General features: G+C 51.2%; 1 protein-coding gene across 1 annotated transcript; it reads left to right on the plus strand.

Annotated features, from left to right (window-relative positions):
• Positions 1–273: 273 nt before the first annotated feature.
• Positions 274–26958, plus strand: ALTATR162_LOCUS10941 (uncharacterized protein; the record flags this gene model as incomplete). The annotated part of the gene is made up of 6 exons (XM_043318581.1): positions 274–1980; positions 2134–11166; positions 13295–14740; positions 23157–23425; positions 26817–26889; positions 26947–26958. The coding sequence occupies 6 exons, from the start codon at positions 274–276 to the stop codon at positions 26956–26958; spliced, it is 12540 nt and encodes a 4179-aa protein (XP_043174516.1).
• Positions 26959–26986: the final 28 nt, after the last annotated feature.

Genomic DNA, 26986 nt, shown 5'->3' on the forward strand with positions numbered 1-26986 from the left:
GGGCTGAACACGGCATCAGACATCGGTGACCGAGCACAATTGCTAACTCTATGTAGATTATGCAACGGCTTGTATTTCTCCGTAACATGACCGATAATTTTGATCAAGACAGATGTGCAAGAGTGTGACAATAGAGAAGCTATCACATCGCAGTGACCACATGCAACTGAGCCGCCGATTTCGACTACTGACCATCATTTATGTTTTATATAGTGCCGGTCACCAATTCCAAGCACTCTGCTCTTTTCCACTAGACTCCCAGTTCTGTACAACATGTATGAGCCAGTAGCTATTGTGGGTACAGCTTGCCGGTTTCCTGGTGCAGCGAGTTCTACGTCCAAACTTTGGGATCTGTTGAAGGCCCCGAGGGACGTCTTGAAAGAATTTCCCCCCGAAAGGCTGAACACGGCCAACTTCTACAACGAGAATGGCGACATGCATGGTCGTATGAACGTTGAACACAAGTCATACCTGCTTGAAGAAGACGTTCGCCATTTCGATGCTGCCTTCTTTCGCATCAATCCAAAGGAGGCAGCTGACATGGACCCTCAGCAGAGGCTCCTGTTAGAGACTGTCTACGAGGCATTCGAGTCAGCAGGGTGGTCTCTTGACGACGTATCTGGTTCGGACACTTCAGTTCACGTTGGCACGATGACAGACGATTACATCATTATTCAGGGCCGAGATCCTGACACGCTTGGGAGCCATTCTGCCACCGGTGTATCTCGAGCCATCCTATCCAACCGCGTTTCTTACGCTTTCAACCTCCGGGGAGCTTCTCTGACTCTCGATACAGCTTGTTCGAGTTCACTGGTCGCCCTTCATCTTGCCGCTCAAGGTCTCCAGAATGGGGAAGCCACCCAGGCCGTCGTGGCTGGAAGCAACTTACTTATGGACTCGTTCTACTACATCGGAGAATCATCGATGCATTTGCTCTCTCCGGATTCCCGCTGCCGTATGTGGGATAAGGATGGTAGTGGTTACGCTCGCGGAGAGGGTTGTGCCGCTGTGGTGTTGAAGACGCTGTCCCAAGCGATTCGCGATGGTGATCACATCGAGTGTGTCATTCGAGGAAGCTTGGTGAATTCCGATGGAGCGACCAATGGAATCACAATGCCATCTCCTATCGCACAAGCTGCCTTGATCAAGCAAACCTACCTGAATGCGGGCTTGGATCCTCTCAAAGATCGATGCCAGTATTTCGAGTGCCACGGTACCGGTACCCAGGCCGGAGACCCCGTTGAGTCCCAAGCGATTCGAGACGTGTTCTTCCCGCTGGATGGTACGCAGAGTAATGACGAAGTGTTGTACTGCGGCTCTATCAAGACGGTGATTGGCCATCTTGAGGGCTGTGCTGGACTGGCTGGAATTCTCAAAGCCTCACTCGCTATCCAGAATGAAGCAATCCCGCCCAACATGCACTTCAATAATCTCAATCCAAAAGTTGAGCCTTTTTACAGGAACTTGGAGGTACCTACCACCCTCATGCCTTGGCCAGAGACGAATGTCGGACCTCGCCGAGCCAGTGTCAACAGCTTTGGGTTCGGCGGAACAAACGCACACGTCATTTTGGAAAATTACGACCCTTCTCAAGCTCAAATGGGCACGATGTCTTCGACTTCTGCTTCATCTTTCTCAGAAGTTGCTGCGAGTGACGACATGCATCAATCTCTGACAGAAGAGAGATACATTGGGCCGTTCGTGTTCTCAGCCAGAAGTTCGGACTCATTGGTCAGCTGGCTCAAGCTGTTGTTGAACTATCTGCGGGAGAATCCTTCCGTGGACCTTGACGCTCTTAGCAGCACCTTACATTCTAAGAGGACAGTATTTCCGTACCGGGTCACCATTCCAACGGCTTCAGAACTGAACGACCTTGTTCAAAAGCTCGAGGACAAGATCAACACTATGGGTACTTCGATAACCAGGCCAGCTGGGCTCACTTCCAAGTCTGTTCAGATTTTGGGTATCTTTACCGGTCAGGTACGTTGTTCATTCACCCCCCAATTCATGCAACCTAGACCCTCTGAACAGTCATCTCCGGGGATAACTACGAAAAAGAAGATCCCTCTCATCGTTGATAATGCGTGGCTGTCCTTCTGTGATAGATGTAGGCGCTAACTGTAGTTCACGTAGGGAGCACAAACAGCACAAATGGGTTGCGCATTACTAGAGCACTGCAAACTATTCAGGAGCTCCATTAGGGAGTGCGAAGAAGCTCTTAGGAGTATACCCGAACCACCTTCGTGGTCACTCAGCGAAGAGCTCCTCGCCAATTCCACAAAATCACGTGTTTCAGAAGCTCAATTCTCACAACCACTATGCACGGCAATCCAGATTGGTCTCGTTGATCTTTTGCGAGCTTGTGGGATTACGTTCTCTACCGTTGTTGGCCATTCCTCTGGAGAAATTGGCGCAGCATACGCAGCGGGTCTGTTGACCAGGAGAGACGCAATGGGCATCTCTTATTACAGAGGCTACGTTGCTCACCTTGCCCGTGGAGCAGCTCGAGAGCCTGGAAGCATGATGGCGGCAGCTATGTCGTTTGATGCCGTATCTAAGCTCTGTTCTGAACCACAATTTAAGGGTCGTATCACAGTAGCAGCCAGCAACTCTCCTTCCAGTGTAACGCTATCTGGGGACAGAGACGCACTCGCAAAGATGAAGGAACACCTGGCCGAAATCAACGTACAGGCTCGGTCACTTCAAGTTGACGTTGCATATCATTCACATCACATGCTCGCCTGCGCTGATGCTTACTTGAGTCACCTCAAGAAACTCAACGTTCGCATCCGAACGCCTCCTACCGGCCAAGAGTGCCAATGGTACTCCAGCGTCAGGGCCAACACCAATCTTCTCGACAGACCATTTGATTCTGGACTGGAGTCTCAATACTGGCTGGACAATATGGTGCAACCAGTTTTGTTTTCCCAGGCTGTTAGCATTGCTGTTCAGGTCGCTCCCTCAAAGTTCACCTTCGCAATGGAGATTGGCCCCCATCCTGCACTCAAGGGTCCTGTCACTCAGACACTCAAGCAAGCAATTGATTACTCCCCTCAATATATCGGCTGCTTAAGCCGAGGAAATGATGCTATTGAGACCTTTGCGGGCATGATCGAAGACCTGTGGATCAGCGCCCCCTCCGCGATCAATTTTGAGGGCTGGCGCAATAGCTTTGAACTTGAAGCACAAACACAGGTGCTCAAAAACTTACCCTCATACGTCTGGGATCATACACAGGTCCATTGGCGCGAATCACGAATGGGCCAGAACTACCGGCTTGGCAAACAACCTCCTCATGATCTCCTTGGTCGCCTCTGGAATGATGCTCAGTATGAGCATGTTTGGCGCAACTTCTTCAATCTCAATGAGATGCCCTGGGTCAAAGGACACGTCTTTCAGGGCCAGGTTTTATTCCCAGCGACCGGTTACATCAGTCTGGCAGTGGACGCCGCAAAGGCTTTTGTCGCAGGCCGCCCACTCAGACTCATCGAAATTCACGACATGGCGATCCCCACTGCTTTGGTCATTGGCGAGGGAGATGGGACCGAGGTTATGTTCACAATCCGCAGCCGCGTCCCACCCCAGAAGGTCGAGGAAGGCTCCGTCTTGGAAGCAGAGTTTACTTGCTATAACTACGCCGATGGTCGTGAGGCTGACAAAACTTGCCACGGCCGTTTGCTGATTCACCTGGGCGAACAAAAGCCAGAAGACATTGTACCTACCATCATCTCTGAGGTGGAGCTTACTCCGTTCAATGTCGATCGGTTCTACCATGCGGCGTCGGAGATAGGCTTTGGGTATGATGGTCCTTTCCGTGCCCTTTCCTCTTTAAACAGGTGCTGGGGCCATGCCAAAGCAGTTGCCTCGTGGCCAAAAGAAGACCTCAACGTCTCCTGTACTTTGCATCCTGCCATCCTCGACGTTGCCCTCCAAGCAGGGCTGGCAACATTTGTCTCTACCGCTGAGAGATCCATGGCGAGTTCCTACCTCCCTGTGGGGGTTAGACGAGTCCTTATTCACCCCAACCTGAACTTTCAGTCTCTCGATGGATCCACCGGTATTGAGATCGAAGCCTACATGACAACCCCCGAGCTAGGCAAGCTCACAGAAGCCGATATTAACGTGCGCCCAGTTGAGTCGGGAGCTCACGATGATTTTGGAGGGGTCCAGCTGGAAGGCATCAGATTCAAGGCAATCTCTGAGCCACAGCCATCTGAAGACCGCAACGTATTCGCGAAGACGATTTGGGGCCCTGAAACCGCATATGGCCTTGCTGTATCACCAGCTACAACGGTCTGTGGCAAGTCGTCCAAGTATAGCCCCGAGGAATACGAACGTGTCGCACTTTTTCAACTTCAGTCACTTGGGCGATTGATCGAAGCAAGAGACCCGAGCGTTCTGGAACCTCATCATGAGGACCTGAAACGATTTATAGATGCGTCTGTTGCACAGCTCCGCGAAACTGACCATCCTGTGTTGATCAAGGAGTGGCTGGATGATACACCCGACATCATCCAAAACTTGCTTGACCTGTATCCGGACGACGTCGATATGGCCATGTTGGCGTCCAGTGGAGAGTACAATCGCTCCCTGCTGAACGGAACGGGCTCTCACGAATATGCCATCGGAAGCCTGCCTCATTCCTTTTACAACGACAGTAGCAGCGCCACTGCATGCGATGACTACGTCGCTCAGCTCGTACTTCAAATCAGTCACAAGTTCCCGAGAACCAATATTCTCGAGATCAGTGCTGGCGTCAGGAACACCACTTCTGCCATTCTTGATGCTGTTGGTGACGCTTACGGACAGTATACCTGCACCGCTGCTTCGGAGAATGTTGTTGAGCGCCTGAAGAACAGCATCATCCCAGCCAATTCGGAAAATCTGAATTTCAAGGTCTTTGATGTCCAGACTGATATTACTTCGCAAGGATTGAAGGCAGCATCATATGATGTTATCATCGTGACCGATGTTCTACGAGGGAGCCGGGACCTATCAAGCACTGTGCAGAACTTGCGAAGGTTACTGCGTCCAGCAGGTTTCTTGATTACGATAGAACTCACGGGATCGTCACTTAGGCCAACTGCCATGGTGGGAGGCTTGCAGTCATGGTGGACTGGTGTCAGTGACAGAGCAGCAGCAAGCCCAGTCATCACCACCGGCGAATGGGATAAGATTCTCGAACGACATGGATTTTCGGGCATTGACTATACCCTCCACGACATCGACCATGTCAATATTCACGGATTCTCCGTTTTCGCTTCCCAAGCTACGGATGATCGGTTGAGCGTCCTGCGGGACCCGCTCATGTCCATTGATGTGATCACACCAACTGCTGTTGTCCTCATTGGTGGTGAAACGAGCAAAGTCTCTCAACTCATCCGACAATCAGAGAGAATGCTTCGCGGATGGGCCACAGAGATACAGACATATAGCCGTTGGAGTCAGGTCGATTCGTCTCGAATCCCACCAGGAGCTTCTGTCATTAACTTTGGCGACCTCGACAAGGCACTCTTCTCGTCTCCACCCTCACCAAAAGAGCTAGAGAACCTCAACCGAGTATTGGCAGTCTCTCGGAATGTCTTGTGGGTCACATCGAACCGGCTTGTCGAGGACCCATATTCCAATATCATGGTTGGCATCGGACGCGGGGTGCGACGTGAAATCCTCGATACAACGGTTCACTATCTAGACTTCGACGGGGAAGAACCGTGGAACATACAAACAGTGTTGACTCAGTTCCTCCGTCTTGTATATTCGTCCTCTCCTGGCGCTATCGATGGGCTCCTTTGGTATGGGGAGCCAGAGGTCGTCATCAAGAATTCCCAAATGCTGGTGCCGCGGGTTCTGGCCGATGACATATCCAACGAGGTCTATAACGCAAAACGTCGTCGCTTCCCCAAACTCGTTGAGCCTACAGAGCCAATCGAGATCTCCAGAGACGTCGTTTCTGGAGATTCGATTATTGCTTGCAGCCGTGCTCTTGACCTTCCCGACGACCACTTGCCGGTCCAAGTTGAGCTGTCGGTAGCTCTCAATGACGAAGACGAATCCCCTTGCTTCCTCTGCTACGGCATAGTGAACACTCAGGCTAGCGACTCGGCAGCTGTGTTGACGTTATCAGCTACCGAGTCATCCATTGCACGTATTCACAAGGACTTTTCCTCCAATTCTCTGGATATACTGGACATGGATGCAGTAGTTCTCACAAAAGTGGCAAACTTCATGATTGCATCGGTTATGGTCGCTCAGATGTCGTCGCACGGCACAACTCTCGTGTGCGGCGTGTCTGATCAGCTATCTGGTGCCATACGCTTGTTGGCGGCGGATGCAGGTCGCAAAGTCCTGTTTGTCACGACTTCCAGCAAAGACCGACAAAATGGGGTTGCCGATGTCGTTTACATTCATCCTCAGAGTAGTGCACGCATATTCCAGCGAAAGATTCCCCGCGACACAGTTGCGGTCTGCGGTTTTTCTAAGAGGGATACCGATGCAATTTCTCCGTGGCTACCTGCTGGCCTCTCCGTACAGAGATTCCACGTCAGCACTCTATCACAAAAGTCCGTCGAAGAGGCTATCGGGTCTTACTTGACGTATAAAGAGCGCGTGGTGTTTGGGTCAAACCCTGAGGTTCTCAAAATCCATCAGGTATCCGAGCATCTTTCCCCTAATCCGGTTCGCTTGTCTTATGTGACAGATTGGAAGCGAGACGGCCCAGTAACGGCGATACTCCGCGGTCTCGAGCCAAGCACACTGTTGTCACCTGTTAAAACATACTTCCTGGTCGGTATGGCGAGTGAACTCGGTCAATCTCTGGTATCATTCCTGGTTCGCGGTGGTGTTCGCCACATCGTCCTATCCAGTCGAAATCCCAAAGGCGGTCAAAACTGGATTCATGATCTCCAGAATGTCGGTGTCGATATTCGAGTGGTGAAGCTGGATGTTACCGTCCGTTCACAGGTTCGAGAGACGGTCGCCATGCTTCGCCGCACAATGCCTGAAATAGGTGGTGTAGCGAACGCAGCTCTCGTGCTGGAACCGGGCATCTTCGCGAATCTGTCCGCTGAGAGTATCGCCAAGCAGATGAAACCCAAGATCTATGGTACGGTCCATCTGGATGATGAATTCAAGAACACCAATCTAGATTTCTTCATTAGCTTCGGTTCTTTAGCTACAGTATGTGGCAACGCCGGACAGCCTATCTACCATGCGGGCAACGCTTTCATGATGAGCTTGGTTGAGAAGAGAAGACGCCGCGGGCTCGCAGCCTCCATTCTCAACTTCGGAATGCTTGTGGACGTCGGATATGTTGCCCGTTCAGATCGAGATACCGGTTCAAATATTGAGGAATGGCTCCGCGTCGACCTCACGACCGCTCTATCCGAGTCGGACTTTCACCATGTTTTCCTTCAAGGAATTGCTCAAGGCCACCCAAGCACCTCAACCGGTGAGGTCATCATGGGTTTTGAGATGTTCCTTGACCAAGGACAACCTCGCCCACGATGGACCGAGTTGCCCCTCTTCTCTCACATGGTTCGAGTCTCCAACACCTCCCAAACGGGGCATGCACAGGAGGGGGCTGCCTCGGGGCCACAGTGGCAACAGGACCTGGAAGAGGCTGCCACCATTGATGAGGCAATCCCACCGATCACCGAGCTATTGTCCAAGAAAATCGAGTCGATGATCCATGTCTCGCTTCATTCAATTCATCCAGATGAGCCCATGTCGCATCTCGGATTGGATTCTATCAACGCCATTGAGATTCGGAAATGGTTGCGAGAAAAGTTTGGAGCTGATATCTCAATGCTCAAGATCCTCGGTCGAGACTCTCTCTCGTCTATTCTTCGTACAACAGCCGAGCAATATATGGCTAAGAGACCACCAAAAGAAAGCAAAGCCAAGGAGGAGATCTCGACAGTGCAAGCTACGCATCCAGACAAGACGTCAGTTCCCCAAGCAGCACCGACGGAGCAGAAAACTTCAGCTGGAAAGAATGGCCCTAATGGAGTACAGGATGCGAGAGATACAGGATCATCGATAGCTTCCTCTGAGGCTTTCCCGGACATATCCACCCAAGGACTGGAACAGGAACTGTCATTCGTAAAATCCGAAAACCTGTCACATTCTCAGGCTGGTTTTGTCTACCTCAGCGCGTCCTCTGATAATCCGGCATCTTTCAACATTACTGGAACATTGAAGATCAAGGGCTGCTTAGACGTAGAAAGGTTCTCTCAGGCATTCAACCAAGTCATGGATCATCATGAAGTGTTGCGAACATGTTTCTTGGCAACTCCTGGAAGCTCTCAGGTTATGCAGCACGTTAAGAAGAATGCGACCCCCCGACTGTATTGCTTGCAGTCGACCAAGGAGACGGCAGATGCGGACGTTAAGACCATATTCGACCAGATTGCAAAACACGAGTACTCCATTGCCACAGGAGATACCCTTCGAGCCACTCTGGTCAGTCACGATGCACACTTGCACACTCTCGTCATGGGGTACCACAATATCGTTCTCGATCCTGCCTCAATCGGGTTCATTTTCGCTGATATCAACCTCGCATATCAATCTCAACCCCTACCAACGGACTCTCCCTCGTACATGGACTATGCTCGTCAGCAAATTAGAGACCTTGAGGCAGGTCGTCTCAACGCGAGCATTGACTACTGGAACCGCTTATTGAACCCCATTCCGGAAGCTATGCCCTTGCTACCGATGGCAAAGGTCAAGACCAGACAGACCCGTCGGTCTTACGGGTACCACCTCATCGAAAGAGAGCTCAGTGCCGAGCTGGTCCAGCGTGTGACGCAAATTAGTGAGGCTCACGGCGTCCGTCTCATGCCCTTCTACTTGGCCGTCCTGCGAGTTGCTCTCTGCCGCCTGCTGGGCATCGACGACATCTGCATTGGTGTTGTGTCCCATGGTCGCGATCCAACAAGCAAATTCGGAGCCACAGTCGGCCATATGGCCAACATGCTTCCCCTCCGGTTCAAGGGAACTTGGGGTGAGAATTTTCCAAAGGTTCTTCAGGACACCTTCGAGATTGTTTTGAACAGCCTGGATAACCACAAGGTACCATTTGCTGTAATCTCGGAGCAGAACAAGGTAGAGGGCAGTGAGGGCGGTATTCCTCTTGTTCAAGTTGCGTATGACTATAGAGTCGGTGAGAACTTCGCAAGCTCTGTCGGAGACTCTACTGTGGAGTCAGGAAGTGCAGTCTACACAACTCTACAGGACTTGACCCTCAGCGTCCTGGATTCTCCCTCTGACGGCCATATTTTTGAGATCAGGTGCAGCGATGACTTTTACAACCCTGCAGCTGCAGAGTTCATTGCCGACATCTTATTCAATGCCATCGAATCTCTGGTCTCAAACCCCTCCGTCCGGATCAAGGACGTCGCAATCTTCAGCGAATCTCAGCTGCACAAAGCTAAAACAGTCGCTCATGGTGCTGATGTCAGTCACTCGTGGCCCCAGTCGTTGCCTGAAAGGTTCGAGCAGGTTGTTGGCAGCTTTCCCGATTCTATTGCCGTTAAAGATGGCGACCGGGCCGTCACATATAGTCAATTGAAGCGGTTGGTCGGGACCTACGCCAGCGTTCTACTCGAAGCAAACATCACGATTGGATCCCGGGTTGCAGTTCTATGCGAGCCGAGCATTGATCTTTATGGAACAATGTTGGCTGTCTTCCACATCGGGGCTATTTTAATTCCACTGGACGTCAGCGTGCCAGCTTCTAGGAGAAACGATATCATGAATGCGGTTCAGCCGGATCTCCTAGTGTTTCACACCGCTACTGCAGGCAGTGTGATTCAGCATCACGACAAACATAGATCGCTAAACATAAGCGAGATCGCCCAGTCACAACCCCAGCATGAGCAATACCCCAAGCGCGCTGTTTCTGACCCTGGATCGGTCAGTTACATACTGTTCACAAGTGGTTCTACCGGAGTTCCCAAGGGTATCAAGCTGCACCAAAGAGGCATGATGAACTACGCTGCTCACACGAGCAAGGCATACGGTCTCGGGCAGGTCACAGTATTGCAGCAGACATCCATCGGTTTTGACCTGGCCTTTGGGCAAATCTTCAACGCCTTCACCAATGGTGGAACACTAGTCGTTACTCCTGCTGAAGCGAGAGGGGACCCTGATGTGCTTTCTGAACTCATTCTCAACGAGAACATCGAATACACTTTCTGCACTCCTTCCGAGTACAGCTTGTTGTTGAGCTATGCCCCAGACGTCTTGCGGCGATGCCACTCTTGGCGCTTCTGCCATGTGGCTGGAGAAGCCTTGCCTGAGCGGCTCGTTGAGGCCATACGAGAGCTAAAACTGCCCCGCCTAATGGTGACCAATGCTTATGGGCCAGCTGAAGCTTTTGTGGTGACCAGTCAGGATATTCAGGTCCGCAAAGGATATTCCAGTGACGCCGACGACTATCGACCCGGGTCCATTGGCTACGTCCTCCCAAACACGTCTGTTTACATAATCAGTGAAGGCCACGGAGACCTTCTACCTTTGGGCATGCCCGGGGAAATCTGTATCGCTGGCGGTGGCGTCTTCAACGGCTATCTTGACGCTGGACTGGATGACGGTAAACGTGTGAAGAACCCATCCGCGAGCGCAGAATATCTGGAACAAGGGTTCGACACCATGTACAAGTCTGGAGATTGGGGCATCCTGCATGAAGACGGATCGATCGAATTCCTGGGCCGCTGTGTTTCTAACAACACAATGATCAAGCTCCGAGGCTTGCGCATTGATCTCAGAGAGGTCACCGGCGCCATCATAGGAGCAGCGCCGGATGACTTAGCTGATGCAGCAATAGTTGTTTGCGGCGATCCACAGTTCCTCGTTTGCTATGTCGTCTTCAAAGCTCGGAGACACCTCGAACAACATCAGCTTGTAGCCCTTCTCCAAAGACTCGCACTCCCACAGTATATGATCCCATCGGCCATCGTTCCGTTGGAGCGTTTGCCAATCACTCACAATGGAAAACTCAACACCGCTGTTCTCGAGGGGCTACCACTGCCCACAATCTCTCCGCAAGCCGAAACCAAGGCTGAAGCTTCGGGAACAGAGGCAAGTCTTCGCGCCATATGGATCGATGTCATTGGAGCAGCCGCGCAAATGGTGCATATTAGCCCAGACTCCTCTTTCTTTTCGGTGGGCGGAAATTCTTTGCTCCTTGTTCAGTTGATACACGCAATTCATCGGAAGCTTGGGGTTAAACTCCATTTGCGAACCTTAGCAGAAGCTGCAAGTTTGAGAGCAATGGCTGCGAGTGTCGATAGGCAGAGGGAGAGAGAGTGATTGCGGGGCAGAGGTTGTTAGAGCCGAAGAAGCTTTTCCTTTTCCTCCAAGCCAAAATGTCGCTACATAGCAGCTTATAGTATTGTGTTCATAATCAAACGAGACTGTAAGATTGAGATAACACAGAAATAGAACCTACTGCTACTACTACTACTACTACTACTACTACTACTCATGCTGAAGTAAGTGAGGTGTCCCGAGTCTTGATTGGTGAAATACGCCATTCGGGTTTTATGCTTCAGCGGAGCTTTTTCAAGTATTACATGCGTAGGGCGACTTTGATAAGAAGCTGTTCACACGCAGTTTGGTGCGCAGTACGCCGGCCGTAATGCTCTTGTGCCACGAAATGCGAGCACAGCTGGGCAGAGTTGGGAACAATCAATCCAATCAACCTGGTGGTCATATATTGATTTGATTGGGTGATAACGGTGACGCAGATTGAATTGATTGATTTGAGGGCCTTGTACGGGTTGATTGATTGATGTTTTGATTGATTTGAAGCTGGTAAATAGCTATCGCGACGATTTTTTGGTGTTGAGGCAGAGGCAATCGAGCTTGTTGAGTGAGATGCCCAGGGCACTCTGCGGTTTGCTCAGCAGCCTGTTTTTGGTGGGAAATGCAGCTGTTTGAGGAAGTGGCAAATGGCCAGCTCTTAGTAGGGCAATGAGCTGGTTGAGGCAGTATAGGTGAAGCGCTTGAGGCAGTATAGGTGAGGCGCTTGAGGCGCGGTACGGTTCGTGAGATGGGCTCTTTTTGGTGGTAAAAGCAGCTGTTTGAGGAAGTAGTTAGCTATTGTACTGCCAAAGTTGCTGAGGTTGTCAAGATGGGCGATGAAGACAGTGATCATGTGACTGATGTTGCATGACTAATTAGCGTCAGTACTTAGTCTTAGGTCTCACCTTGACAATACGATAACTCTTACACCCCCAAAGTTTTGACAGAGGTTGCTGGAGTTGCTGGTGTACTTGCCTAGCATCAAGAGGGTGAACAGTAATGGTCTTGCGGATTTCCTAGGAGTCCGAGCGTTTTGAACGACAGGGGTAGTACTGATTTACATATCTTAGAGAAATCAGTTAAGGTCGTAAAAAGCGATAACTTGACAAAAAAAACTGGTAAACCCCCTAAGCCGTGTCCGTTCATTCAATTGGCAAGCTTAGATTTAGTGTTTAATTGTCACGTTCGCACAGAAACTCCGTCCAACGTTGTCCGCGCAGTTTTGGTGAGGCAGGACCGTGCGAGAGTTTGATCGTCGTTGCACAGAACTACATGGCAGGCACGCATCCAATCAAAAGACATAGGGATATCGGTACAATATTAAACGGCAGTACAACGGAGGAAAATTAAAAAGGAGATGTTGGCAAGGTGATGGGAAGAGAGAAACGTTTGAGATAGTAGATAGAGCCTACTTGAAAATGATACGATGCACCTACAAAGAACAATGGATCAGTTCAACACTATATTCGTGCACAACCCCAGATGCCGCATTGTTGTTTGCAAAGAATGTGGCACAGGCGTTGTTAAGGCCCATGTAGCTACCCATTTAAACAGCAAGCATGCATATTTAACCGTAAACACACGAACAGACGTTGCCCAAACAGTGCGGGCAATGAACGACTTGGCAGAAAACGAGGACGAAGTCGTGTATCCAGAGCCAGGATCCGAACCCATACCCCATTTAAGAATATGGCAGGACGGTTTCAAGTGTGAGGCAAAGGAGAACGATACAACGGCATGTGGCTACATCCGCCGAACCGTGCAAGACATGCAGTTGCATTGCCGTAACAAGCACAACTGGACAAACCCGCGGAAGAGAGGGCGAACGTCTAAGGGACCGTGCATGGACACCAACAGGATATGGATTGGAGGTGTATGTTGCCAGAAGTTTACGCACGCAGGACGGTTGGGGCGTTTGTTTGAAGTCAACTGCCAGGACAGGAGGGAGGGGGAAGGGGACGCAAGAGGGGAAAGTGGGATAATCCAGCGGCAGCTAAAGGCAGTGTTCCGAGAGACCACCGCCGTGTTGGACGAGGTCGACAAGATAGCCAACGACCGGATCGAGGCAGACTACGACCGGCATGTCACGCACGCATGGTTGAACCGGACTCGTTGGGCCCGTCATTTGGGCGGCTTAGACCGCGAATGGTTGCTCGAATTGATCCAGAAACCCAGAAGGAACGAGAAGGCGTTGAGCAAAGTTTGTTGGGCGGTGCAGACGGTGATTTGGAAGGCCCAGCAGGCTTCACGTCCAAGCGTTGTCGGTTTTCCGGCAATGAACTACGTCAACCGCCGCGAAATGGGAAGCGAGACCAACGAGAAACCGTTCAATGCACGCCAGACAGGCAAGACGATGGCCAAGTATGCCGGCTGGTGGTCGTCCATCATCCGTTACATTTGGCGGACCCATGAGTTGGAGGCCGTTAAAGCACAGGAAACGGAGGCCGTAGAAGCACAGGAAGCAGAGGCGGATGAGAAAGAGAGCGGGGACGGTGGATCAAAGGGTGTCAGGGGACGGAGGCCACCGTATCGATTGACAGCCAGCCAGATTGTGTGGTTGTGGAAGATCAAACAAGTCGCAGGCGAGGACGAGGAAGAAGCCGAAGGCGGAAGTCAGCACCAACCAATTGAAGGCGGAGACGACGACTCAGAGAGCGAAGAGGAGGTAGAGGAAGAGGAGGAAGAGCTGTTAGAGGCTCACGTTTTAGGGTTTTTGGTATCGTTGTTGGACCATCATTTGAAAGACAACGAGTACAAGAGCGCGCTCGTCAGCGCCACAGCAGTAATGGGGGTAGATGGCGATCGTGGGTGGAAGGACCCGTTAGCGTACACGCCCATTATTTCCGCCATCGTTACCGTTGCACGGATGTTGGTGTTATATACGGCGGTGAAGACGCGTCAAGACCGCGTGACCGAGATCATGAATAAGGAGGGTTACGCCCGCCAGGACGCCGATGAAATGGCCGTAAGCCATTTTGAACTGATCAAGGAAAGCGCCAATCGTTTCATGACGTTGACCAGCTACGGCGGCATGCCCAGTCCGATGGACTGGTTGTTGCGATTGCGGACGTATGGCATGAAGATCCGGTTCAACACCAACGCAGATGGCGTGATTGAATGGGTGGGCGGTACATTGTTATACGGCCATATCCGCTTCACGATGCCCGGTTTACGGTCGATGATCCACGGATTGGTGGAAACGGCACGGTTCGAATTGCAAAAGCAGTTGCTGTTGTTAGCCATCGACGAGGATGGCCGGCTAGCGGAAGGGGCCACGCCGTTGCCAACAATTCATTGGGACAGCATCGTCGACAACCCAGCCGAGATGAAGGTTGGGTGGAACTTTTTCCAGGACAAGCGCAACACCTTTGGAGGCATAGACGGGAAGAGTTGGTTGGCGCATCGCGTGATTCACGAGAAGAGGTTACAAGAGGTATTTGTAGACGTCCAAGCCACCAACCCATCCGTACCCGAAGGACGCGGGGTGGTGTGGAGAGCTCGGGCTGTGAGAGAGTACGAGAAGGCCATGCAAGCGTTCCGAGAGCATTTGTTAGTTTTGGTGCACATGACTGGGGGACTGCCAGCACGTGGAACGGAAGTGGTCACGGTCCAGTACATGAACAGCCCCAATGGCGAGAGCCGTGGTGTGTTCATCGAGGACGGGTTGATGGTGTACGTGACTATGTACCACAAAGGCATCGGGGCCAGCGCAAAGGCCAAGATCATCCACCGGTATTTACCGCGTGAGGTGGGTGAATTGTTGTTTTATTATTTGTGGATGGTCATGCCGTTTTGGAGGAAGTTAGAGGGGGCCGTCAGGAAAGAGGCAGTAAAGGAAGCCAGCCCATTCATATGGGAGCCAAGGGAGGAGGAGCCGTGGGCACGGCCGCAACGTGGAAAAAGGGGACGAGAAAGCGATGAGGGTGAGGGGGAGAGTGAAGTTCGGCGACAGGACGTGGACGAAGAGGACAGGGAAGACGAGAGAGAAGAGGAGAGGGAAGAAGAACAAGGCAGAGGAACGAAAGAGGAGGAACCGTCGTTGCGTGGACCAGAGAAATGGGATACCAACCGGGTTCGGCGGGCGATCCAGCGCGTGTCAATACGGTGGCTAGGCGTGAAGCTCAACATCATGGCGTGGAGACACAGCGGCAAGGCGATATATCGGAAATACATCAATGACAAGGCGGTCATAAAGGCAGTCGTAGAGGGCGACGAAGATGAGGACGGCGAGGACGACGCATTTGACATTCAGACAGGGCACAGTTCCAAGATTGGTGGCACAGTTTATGGGAGACCAATTACCGAGTGTAAGGGTGCGATGGGTTGACCATAAGTGCAAGGTATAACAGTAATGAATTCGATAGAGAAGCTACACTACGCTTGCGCTGAGTCTATGTATCACGTAGTGCTAGGTTCGAGAAACTTCTAAGGGTCCGTGGAGCGCCGATGAAGCCCCGACAACGCTCCGAGGGTTGCAGCCTATCCCAACCAGCTATAACGAAGGCCACAGGCCAAGTACTACTACCAAGGCTTCAGCCTCTTACATCTTACACCATCTCCTATCCCCACGTCATCACCCACCCCTATACTATCACCCATTCCTATTCAATATCACGAACCTCCAGATGAGTTCGTACAGGGCGGTATCGCGTACGTGAAACGTGCAATAATTGCAAAGAAGGATTTCCGTCAAGGTACATCACACATCTGGAAGTATGGACTCCAATACATTCGAGATAGCGGTAAGAAAGAGGTGTATTACTGCCATGAGTGCAGGGTTGGAAAGAGCAAGCAAGAGTTGTTTGTCATCAATGGCACTTCTAGGATCCGGAATCACCTGGAACAGAAGCACCGGATTGATCCCCAGAGTGGCATGAAGAGAAAGGGTTCTGTACGGAAGTCTATAATCGACCAGCAAAAGGATGGGGCTGCTTCCAGCACCTTTTTCTGGAAGGAGTCAGTGGAGAAGTTTAAAGAGCTTCTAATTCGTTGGATTGTGTACTGCCATATCGCCTTTTTTCAATTGGAGAACCAGTACTTTCGTGAACTACTCCTCTTTTTAAATCCGGCACTACTTAACCACCTCCCGAAGGCTGCGAGGACTATCCGGAGCTGGGTAATGAATGCATTTATATCGAAGAAGCAACAGCTTAGGGAGGACCTACACCGTTCACGGAGTAGGATCTCCATCTCCTTTGATCTCTGGACTTCACCAAACCCTTACGCTATCCTAGGCGTCGTCGCTATGTGGATTGACACTACCGGCATGCGACGTGTTACCGCTTTAGGTATGCGACGTATATACGGCGAACATACTGGGGAGAATCTTGGATCGGTAGTCCTTGAATTGCTGAAAGAATACGACATTGGCGGAGATCAGATTGGATACTTCATGCTGGATAATGCCTCGTCAAATGATACCGCTGTTGAGTTCATACTCAAGGATATCTGCCCATGGATGAAGTCAAAACAACGTCGCCATCGCCGGCTGCGTTGCTTGGGCCATGTTATCAACCTCTGCTGCCAGGCGTTCCTCATGGGCCGAAACTGTGAGAAGTATCTTGCGAAGCTGGAGAAGCATCATCAACGTGGCGACTATACGAAGGTGGAAGAGCTCTGGAAGAAGTTTGGATGTTTGGGTCGTCTTCACAACCTGGTGCGATACATCAGGCTTACTCCACAACGGCGTGAGGAGTTTGCTACAATCATTATCGGCGGAGATCTTTCACAATTCGACGGGCTTGAGCTTATCCAGAACAACTCGACCCGCTGGAACTCATAGTTTCATTCGATTACACGTGCATTAAATGTTCGTGAACGTTTAGAGCTCTTCTCAGCTCGTCATGTACCTAGAAAGGGCTCTCTAGGGATTGCGCACTTTAAGCTTGATGGACAGCACTAGTTCGAGCTTGAAAAGATTGAACTCGCTCTCAAAGACTTCTACGCTGCAACTTTGCTTTCTGAAGGTAAGAAGAGGTGGTTTGACAACGCACAATCAGCGGTGAAGCATCTCTGGGAGACAGAGTATAAGGGAAGGTACCCTGTCAAGATGCTGCCACCACCAGCCAGGAAGGAGAGAGATCCTGACCCAGCATTTGATCGCCAGCGGGAATATAAGCGCATTCGAATAGACGCTCCAGTCTCTACAACTGATTTGTATGAACAGTACATCTCTACTGACCGGCTTCATGACGAAGAAGCAGGTTGCGATGAGGCTATTGCGTACTGGCTATCTCGCTACGACTCCCAAAGAGATCTCGCTCGCTTCGCTCTAAACATGTTTGCGATCTCGCCTATGTCGGATGAATGCGAACGTCTTTTTAGTAGCGCGAAGCTTACTATCGTCGATCGCCGTGGTAGGCTGAAGGCAGATATTATAGAGGCGTGTGAGTGTCTCCGGGCCTGGTATGGAAGGCCCCAAATTGAAGATAACAGCAATAGCGAGGATAGTGAGAATGGCGACGATACGGTTGATACCTACTAGTATATACATTCTCTTTCTTCCTTCTCCAACTTCAACCTCATTCTTGGCGGTCTTGGCGGTATTACTGGTCTTACCGGTAAGACCATACCAGTTATTACATAAGCAGCTGATATGGTATGGTTTGACCTCCATACCATACCATACCGGACCATTCCGATCACTGGCGGCAGTTTGACACCTGCCATCTTGATCCACCCAATGAGCGACTGTTCCGTTTAAGGCGCGGTTTGTCTGAGATGTCCAGATGTCAAAGGCAAGGTGTATCTTGCCGTAACTGTTGTGGAGAAGCTTTCGGATATCCTGTTTATGGAGAGTAAGTTTTCTTAGCATGCATCTCCGCACTGTTCGGGCCGATAGAAACTTGTCTTGCTTTGAAAATGGTGCAATCCGGGACAATACTGCGCGGAAATAGGGACTCTCGACCTTTTGAAACGGGATATTATCAAATATAATCCACTGTAGGATGTCCTTTTTGAGTCCATCTGGATCAGACAGCTCCATGAGCTTGTTATAAATCCTCTGCTGCATAGGGTCACTGAGATCGAGCATCTCTAAAATGCTTTCCTCTTCTCCTACACTACCTTGGCGGGCATCGTTGTCCATAAACGCATTGGTATGGAAGGCCTTAAGGTGATCAAGAGCCCCAGCACGGCCGTACGTTATATTGAGCTTGCAGTTTGCCTTAGGATGGTGGAGATGGCAAGTCCTACACAGAAAGTAGGTCTCTCTCTTCTCCCTGCCATCCTTCGAGCTCACGATTTTCTCCAACGGTACGCCGTATTTCCACCACCATGCGCGCGTCTTGAACTGACGGGATGGTTGGACCATCCCGTCAAGGCCTGGATCCTCCCAGCGGACCCAAGAGTAGTTGAACGGGGTTTGAGATACGGGTGGAACATCCTGTAGGACCTCTAAACTGTCGTCGTTGGTATACTGGAGGCCTGCAGGGTCATGGACGTCTGCCGAGTCGAGCTCTGATAATCTATCAGAGTCATCGTCAGGAACATCCGTCCGCTGCGACGAAGATGGTAGAGAATTGCTTTGAAACTTGCCCCAGGGCTTCCTGTGTCGCTTACTCGACCGGCCAGCAGTCTGTTGAGAATTCTGAGGGCTTTGCGATGATATTGTAGCAATGGATATATCAAAACAGGTTACTAATAGAGATAGTGATGATGATGTTAATAGGAACTAGCATACGATTGATGGAGTGACGTTAGAAGCTCTGCTGAAACACCCTGCGCACGGACATTCTCTCTCCACCCTGTTGCGACGAACGTTGTTTCACTACTACTAAACAGGTTAATCAGGTCGGTTCAGAATTATATGGAGTCTCCATGGCGGTATGGAGATGGAGGTGAATCGTGGAGGTGGCCAGATCTCCCTCCATGCCGATCACTGGTATTGATGTATTGATGTAACTGTAAGCCTAGGACCACATCACATGACTGCTCTGCAGGCATGACTAATGCGTCCGACTACTTAAGAGCTCAGATCACACATTTGTACATACACAGAAGAACACACTCATACATGTGACCTTATACTACTACCACCCTATGCTTACAGTAACATTATTAGACAACAAATACCATAAAAGCGATCATATTGCCGAAAGACAATCTCGCGATAGATGTACATGAATTAGTGCCCGTGTTATTTTGGCATGCGATGATGACCGCGCTACTTGGCCATGATAGTTCAGCTGTAACAGCCGAGCTTCAGCCTCAACGACTCAGCCCTATGCGTAGGGTAGCTGTGCCACTTCGCAAAGCCTACAACAACGCGTAAACCCAGCCGCTGTCACATACAGCGCAATGGCTTTCCCCAGCGTGACCACCACGTTCACGGGCCCAGGAAATCAAGGGTTGCAGGTCGGATACAACTTTGGCTCTATCCAGGCCCACATCCACGCTCCTGGTAAGTGCCCGCCCGCTTGCGCTCTGACCGACACTGTGCTGACGGCGCTCTTCTGCGCAGAACGTCCTGAGACCCCACCACAGCCCTCGTGCTTCGTGCCGTTCCGTCGCGACCTAGACTTCGTAGATCGTGGAACGCTGCTCGACCAGATCCGCGAACGATGCGCTGCGCCAGCATCGCGAGTTGCGCTGGTGGGCCTCGGCGGGGTGGGGTAGGTTCGGCAAAAGAGCTTAGGTTGGCGCTCGCATCTAACGTGAGCGCAGCAAGTCGCAGCTGGCCATCGAGCACTGCTACCGCACCGCTGAGCAGTCGCCGGACACGTGGGTGTTCTGGGCGCACGCCAGCAACACAGCGCGACTCGAGCAGAGCTTCCGCGAGATCGCCGACCAAGTCAAGGTTCGTGGGCGCAAGGACCCGCAAGCGGACGTGTTCAAGCTGGTGCACGACTGGCTGCGCGACGAGAAGAACGGACGGTGGCTCCTGGTGCTGGACAACGCGGACGATGCTGCTGTTCTTTCCCCGACAGATGGCGGCGGCGGCAGCAGCGCTCTCCAGCAGCATCTGTCGAGATACATCCCCTCAAGCAGGCATGGCTCCATCCTGGTGACGAGCCGGACAAAGCGCGCGGCGATGCAGGTCGTAGAGGACATCGACATCATACCGATCGAGCCAATGCACAATGCAGCTGCACGCGCTCTGCTCCGCAACAAGCTAAGAGACGCAGACGAGGAAGACGACAGCATCGCTGAGCTAGCGACGACGCTCGATCACATGCCGCTTGCTCTCGTGCAGGCGGCGGCCTACATTCGAGAACGAGCGCCGCGATGCTCGGTGCGGCAGTACCTCGACGAGTACCGGCAGAGCGACAGCAGAAAGACAAGTCTGCTGAACCGGGAGGCGGGCCACCTTCGCCGAGATGCAGCAGCCAGCAACTCTGTCCTGATAACGTGGCAGATCTCGTTCGACCACATACGGAGCACAAGACAGTCTGCAGCAGGCCTGCTGTCGCTGATGAGCTTCTTCGACCGACAGGGGATCCAGGAAGCTCTGCTCCGCCGCCAGAGCAGCACAGCAGACGACGGATTTGAGGACGACGTGCTGGCCCTGCGAGACTACTCGTTTGTCACTGTCACGAGAGACGCGAGCACGTTTGAGATGCACAGCCTAGTGCAGCTAGCGACGCGCACGTGGCTAGAGAACGAAGGGCAGCTAGACAGGTGGAGAGAGCAGTTCATCTCAAACCTGTGCGCAGAGCTGCCGACGGGAGAATACGAGAACCAGGAGAAGTGCCAGGCGCTGTTTCCACACGCACAGGCGGCATTGGCACAGCGGCCGAAGGATAGAGAGTCACTGAAGGAGTGGGCGCTGTTGCTGTACAAGGCGGCATGGTACGCGTGGCAACGAGGGAGAGCAGGCGAGGCAGAGGAGATGGCGATGATGTCGATGGAGGTTAGAAGTGAAATGCTTGGGGAAGACAACGCGGAGACGCTGAGCAGCATGGGGATGGTAGGACTAGCTAGGCGGCTTGGGGGCAAGTATGGAGAGGCAGAGGCGATGCACAGACAGACGCTGACGCGGAGGGAGAAGGTGCTCGGGCATGAGCATCCATCCACGCTGGCGGGCATGAACAACTTGGCGAACGTGCTTAACATCCAGAGCAAGTACGAAGAGGCGGAGGCGATGCACAGAGAGACGCTGGCGCGGAGTGAGAAGGTGCTCGGGCATGAGCATCCAGACACGCTGGCGAGCATGAACAACTTGGCGTTTGTGCTTAACAGCCAGGGCAAGTACGAAGAGGCGGAGGCGATGCACAGAGAGACGCTGGCGCGGAGGGAGAAGGTGCTCGGGCATGAGCATCCATCCACGCTGACGAGCATGAACAGCTTGGCGAACGTGCTCAACAGGCAGGGCAAGTACGAAGAGGCGGAGGCGATGCACAGAGAGACGCTGGCGCGGAGGGAGAAGGTGCTCGGGCATGAGCATCCATCCACGCTGACGAGCATGAACAACTTGGCGAACGTGCTCAACAGTCAGGGCAAGTACGAAGAGGCGGAGGCGATGAACCGGCAGACGCTGGCGCGGAAGGAGAAGGTGCTCGGGCATGAGCATCCATCCACGCTGGCGAGCATATACTGTCTTGCCCACCTCCTCGCACATCAGCAGTGCTACAGCGAATCTCTTGCTCTGTATGAACGAGCATGCGCTGGATACCAAGTTGTACTTGGGAAGGATCACCCAATCACGCGTGCGTGTCAACAGCATTACACTGACGCGCTTGCATCGCACTAGCAGCACCAGCTTGCTGTTTCTCCTACAATAGCGGATAGCAGCGCACGTGCACGCACAGGCAAAGTGTCGAAGCTGCTACGCGGGCTAGCAAAGATAGGCATTAGAAGCTCGAAGTCGTTTGCGAGATGACAATAGAAGATTCTGTATATCTGCACTAATAACTAAGCTAATTTTAACGCTGCTGCAGGACTGTGTATAAGTCTCTACCTCTACTACTGTCCGCTCCCAAAACAGGCGTGCGTGGAGTCTAGTGCGGCGTAGTAGGTGTATTCAAGCTCGAGCGAGTCATGCTTGGACCTACCCGCTAGACCGGTGGCTCTAAGATACATGCTTAATTCGGGTCAACCCTCATCCCATTTGTGGGCCAATCGGCGAAGAGCTCGGTCCCATACTGCCTGCCTCGGTTCTGGGAAGCCCCGTGTGATAGAAGGGCCGTGACGGAACACGCAACAAATAGTAGGCCCGAGTACGCGTAGGAAGGACCGCGTCTTAGTCGTGTCTAGTATTGCAATGCACCAACCTCTTCGCTCCATCATAAATCTCGCACTGGCGACCACATCCCGTCCCTATACTACGCGTTTTAAACCGTTCCCCATCCCACCATGGATCTGTTCACATTCTTACCCCAATACCAAGTTCTAGTATGCAAACCCTGTGCCTGCGCCGTCGCGCCCCTGCATCTTGCCAGCCATATCAAGAAAGATCACGCACGCGAGGCAACCCGCGATGCCGGCCTCGATTCCGCGAAGTCTCGAGCAAGTAGACCTGACATCACTCTTGCCAAGCACCTTCAAGAGAAATATGACCTTCTTGACCCGAGAACTCACGAAATCCCGCGACCGTCGCCCACAGACCCGCCTCTCCTTAGGAGAGTCTCCTAGATCTAAAACTCTTTCGCGGCTATCAATGCACCCGCTGCGAGTACGTGCTCTCATAAACAAAGTCGTCCCAGGAATCTATGAAGCGGCACTTCGGTAAACACCGACTGCTTGCACGGAGAAAAGGACGACCTGGAAAGTCAGCGACTATACCAGAAGAAGACAGAGGGCCAATGTTCAAAGAAGTCTATTGCCAGCGCTTTTTTATTTCATGCCACCAAAGCTCTTTTTTTATCGTTCATGTGCCGCCTAAGTTGCAGAACCTAATGGCCAAACCTCAGACGCGCAAGGTAGATCTCCTTCGGGCCATCATCAACGAGCAACTTCATGCTGGCCAACTCGAGCAACAGGTCATTGCGCAGACGTACAGCAGCCCAGTCGCAAAGACGGAGGTCTCCTCCTGGCTTGAAATGACAAACTGGCCCCGCTACTTTGATGGTCTGGACATGACCAAGGTGGCGCCCTTAGCGTACGGGCCCAATCCCGTTACTGAGGCGGCTCTGGTCATTATGGGGGAGAGTTTCGATCGTATTATTGAGCAGGCTTACCGGTCTAGAGATACATGGCCAACTCCACCCAGCCCTCAGTGCAGTTTTTCGGGCTCTCATTGGTTCGCCTGTTTCGTACTGATTCGTGCTAACCCTGTCGCCTCAACCCAGGCCTACAACTGGAGGCAGTACTCCAAGCATTGATCCAGAGGTTAGTGCCAAGAGAAGGTCCAATTACCTTTAATCCCCTGAGCAAGAGCTTGCGTTGCACGCGATTCTTGCTAAGGAGACAACACTAGTTGTTGTCCTCCCTACAGGCGGCGGCAAGAGCCTCTTTGTTATGGCGCCCAGACTCCGCAACAATCAATTAAGTGGGTGTTAGAAGGTTCAGATTGACTTGATTGATTACCTCTTTAAGCCTAGCAATTTCCTATACAAGTTTAATTCCTACCGAGATAGGTAAGTGGGTCTCTGACAGAGTCCAGATTGAATTGATTGTTGCGGACTGTGATGGCGCCTGCCTGTCTCCCAAGCCACGGCATCACTATTGTTATTATACCCTTTTACGAGCTACTTCGAGACCTAAAGAATCGGTTAGCAGAGGCGAAAATTCAAGCTATTAAGTGGCTGCCTGGGTGTTATGAATGTTTCGACGATCACATACATGGGCAAATGGGTTTTTGGAAAACCGGTTAAGCAGAAGTTAGCGTACCAAAGCCGTTTTCAGTCAATCAAACAGAGGCTGTTAGTAACAGGATTTTCTCGGATTGGTAAAGACAGAGTTTGGTATGCTAACGGCTGCTTAACCGGTTTTTTCAAAAACCCATTTGCCCATGTATGCGTCACACCGCCATCAGTATTCAGCTCGGAATTAATAGCTTGGCAAGTATGTTCAAAGAATTACATCTGTAATAAAGGTGTCACTGCTAATGCATACAGTCGCTAGCAAAACCGGATTCCCCTTGAATACGGCTCTAACAAAGTCTAGTTACCCCTGCTTGCGAATGAAAGTCTTAGCACCCTACCATGCATAACCGGTAGAGTGTAACGGGCTAGAGCCCGGATGCTATGGTGAACCTTCGGAGCCTCCTCGGCATTCTAGAAGCTTCAAGATGCCACGACAAGCTAAACGTATATAGATATCGCACCACCGTAGATAGGTTCTCTTCTTCATCGAATACAATCCTGTTACCAGGCAGCGGCATACTTTGCGCAGCCCCTTACAATGAGAACCGCCTAATAGTGCTAAGCTAAACTGGTTTGGTTTGGTCTACCTTAGCGCGTTGGGCGGGTAGCCAGTAAGGTTAGAATGCTGTACAAGGCAAAACAGCCTCAGCTAAGAAGACCTCAGCTAATGAACAGGAAACCTCAGCTAAAGAGACCTCAGCTGATAGCAAATCAGGGAAGCCTCAGCTGAAACGAAATTGAAGTGAAATAGAAGTAACTATCACTAATTAGTGTCTAATACAGGATAAACCTGCATTTAGTGACAGCGTAGGCTGTTAACGGGCAGTGTGTCACGGCGCTGGTGTAAGGGGCTACGCCTAAGTACCACAAGAGGCTACGCCGAAGAACTTCCCGCTTATCTATCTTTGTATTAGTGTACGGAGGATAAATACCGTACGAGGAGGACGCTACTCTTCTTTTCCTTATCCTTCTTCTTCTGTACATAGGAGCAAATGCATACTCGTTAGCAGGCCTCTTTCCGCCCATAACAGCTGGCTGATAAGGGACACCAAGAATGGCGCCCTGCTCCGATTGGCCGCACAGAATCCGGGTGCGACTAGCGCACCCGGGTTCAGCAACACTGAAATTCCTGCGCGAACGCGTCCCGTCGTAAGCTCCTTGAGCTACGTCCTTGTCTTAGCCTGACCCCGTCCCGTCAGCCGTACGTAGTGAATATACCGATCACGTGCACCTATCTCCTCTGCCTGCCGACCCCGTGACAAATTCCTCCACACGAAGTTCTAACGTCTATCACTGCGCAGCGAGACACTGCGTGACGAGACACCTGTCACGGGAGGCTCATACTTGGCCTGCAAACCAGTTGTGGTTGTGCTAAGCCTCGCTTATCGTTAGCGTTAGCATCAGCACTCCTGCTCATAAGCTGCGCTTGACCTGCGGGGAAACCAGCAGGTATTATTGCAACTTCCATCAACAGCTAGTGCAGTAATACAAGAGCCATCTCTCACTATCTTCTGTAGTGTGAAGCAAGTACTATTGCCTGAAACTACCCCTTACAACACCACAGACGCTCCTTAACATAACAAACTTAACAACAGGTTACAAAAATAGATGTTCTTAGAATAGCATCGTTAACTAGTAATTTAAAGCTTTCTTGTGGCAAATAATTAGTTTTTAGCTTAGCCTTCTGCCTGTTGCTTTTGCTTGGCTTAATCTGCGGATTAACTGACGCGGTGGCCTCTGCTTAGCTTGATCCGCTGGTCAACGCTAAGTTACAGTAGCTAGAGACTCGCCACAACTGATGCTGCTGCTTGCATAACATCGCCGATCTATTCTAGCCTAGGCATTTATGTCAGACCCTGGCTGACGATATATACTATCCTGCACTATGATCAGTAGTTCACTGATTATACGTACCTTTTTGGTTGCATGGCGTAGTAGTGCAGGGCTGCGTCCTGACAATTTAATGTTGAGTAACATTAGTGCTAGAAGAAACTACAACAGGTTAGCATAGGATGCACTTACTATTTTTAACTCCTTTAGCTACTCGCTGTCTATGCATGTATTGTTAACGTGGTTATTGCATTTTCTAGTAAACTAAAAAGGTCCCATACAGCTTACTAACAGAGAATACAAGCTTCTACTCAACCAGTTCGCTCTTCTGCGCGTGAAGTCTGCCTTACATTTGGCCCCTAAGTTAACTTGTGGAATGATGGCTTTTTAGCTGAAGCCTTAGCGTTTACTCTTATTGGTGCGAGTTATCTCAGTTTCGCAGCTGACCTTAATTAAGCCTATCACTGGTAGATGGTTAGGTCATCACTACGTACTCACTTACGTTACACAAACGAGATCTCGACGTTTAATGGATTGTATTGGTATTCACCTTTCTGATTGCAGCGGCACAAGTCCTGCTAATGTGAGCTGCTGAAGCTCTTGAAGCTCTTGAAGCTTGTTTTGGCAATACCCTAACAGTCACAGGTTACGCAATGAAGCGTCACGATGGTACGCAATAGGGTTGTGATAGGCTGTCGTAGAAGAAAAACGGTCTCTCGTGGCCCTAATTCTTACGGCTACCACAGCATATTGTCTTAAGCTTCACTAGTCTAATGCCCTGCCTCGCTCTGTATTAGCACTTGCAACTTAGTTGATAGCTCCGCATTGAATGCGAGATTTGATCTGAATTCTACGCAATGACAATGGCAATGGTCGCAGTATGTAAGATCTCGTGGGATCTGTAGAGCAGAAGGCGGGCGCAGACAAAGTATAAAGAGGTGTGAAGGCCTCCATAATACAGTCTGCTCTCTTCACCTCCATTAAGAAACGCAAAGCACAGCCAATACTAGTACGTTTGAGGCCTAAATCCTGGGGCTCTTGTTACTGATACTGATGCAGCTCCAAGACTCCACCATGAAGCTCAACCTCTTCGCTTTTTTTGTCGC

Source organism: Alternaria atra (assembly GCF_907166805.1).
Source record: "Alternaria atra isolate CS162 genome assembly, contig: 34, whole genome shotgun sequence".
Classification (NCBI taxonomy): Eukaryota; Fungi; Ascomycota; class Dothideomycetes; order Pleosporales; family Pleosporaceae; genus Alternaria; species Alternaria atra.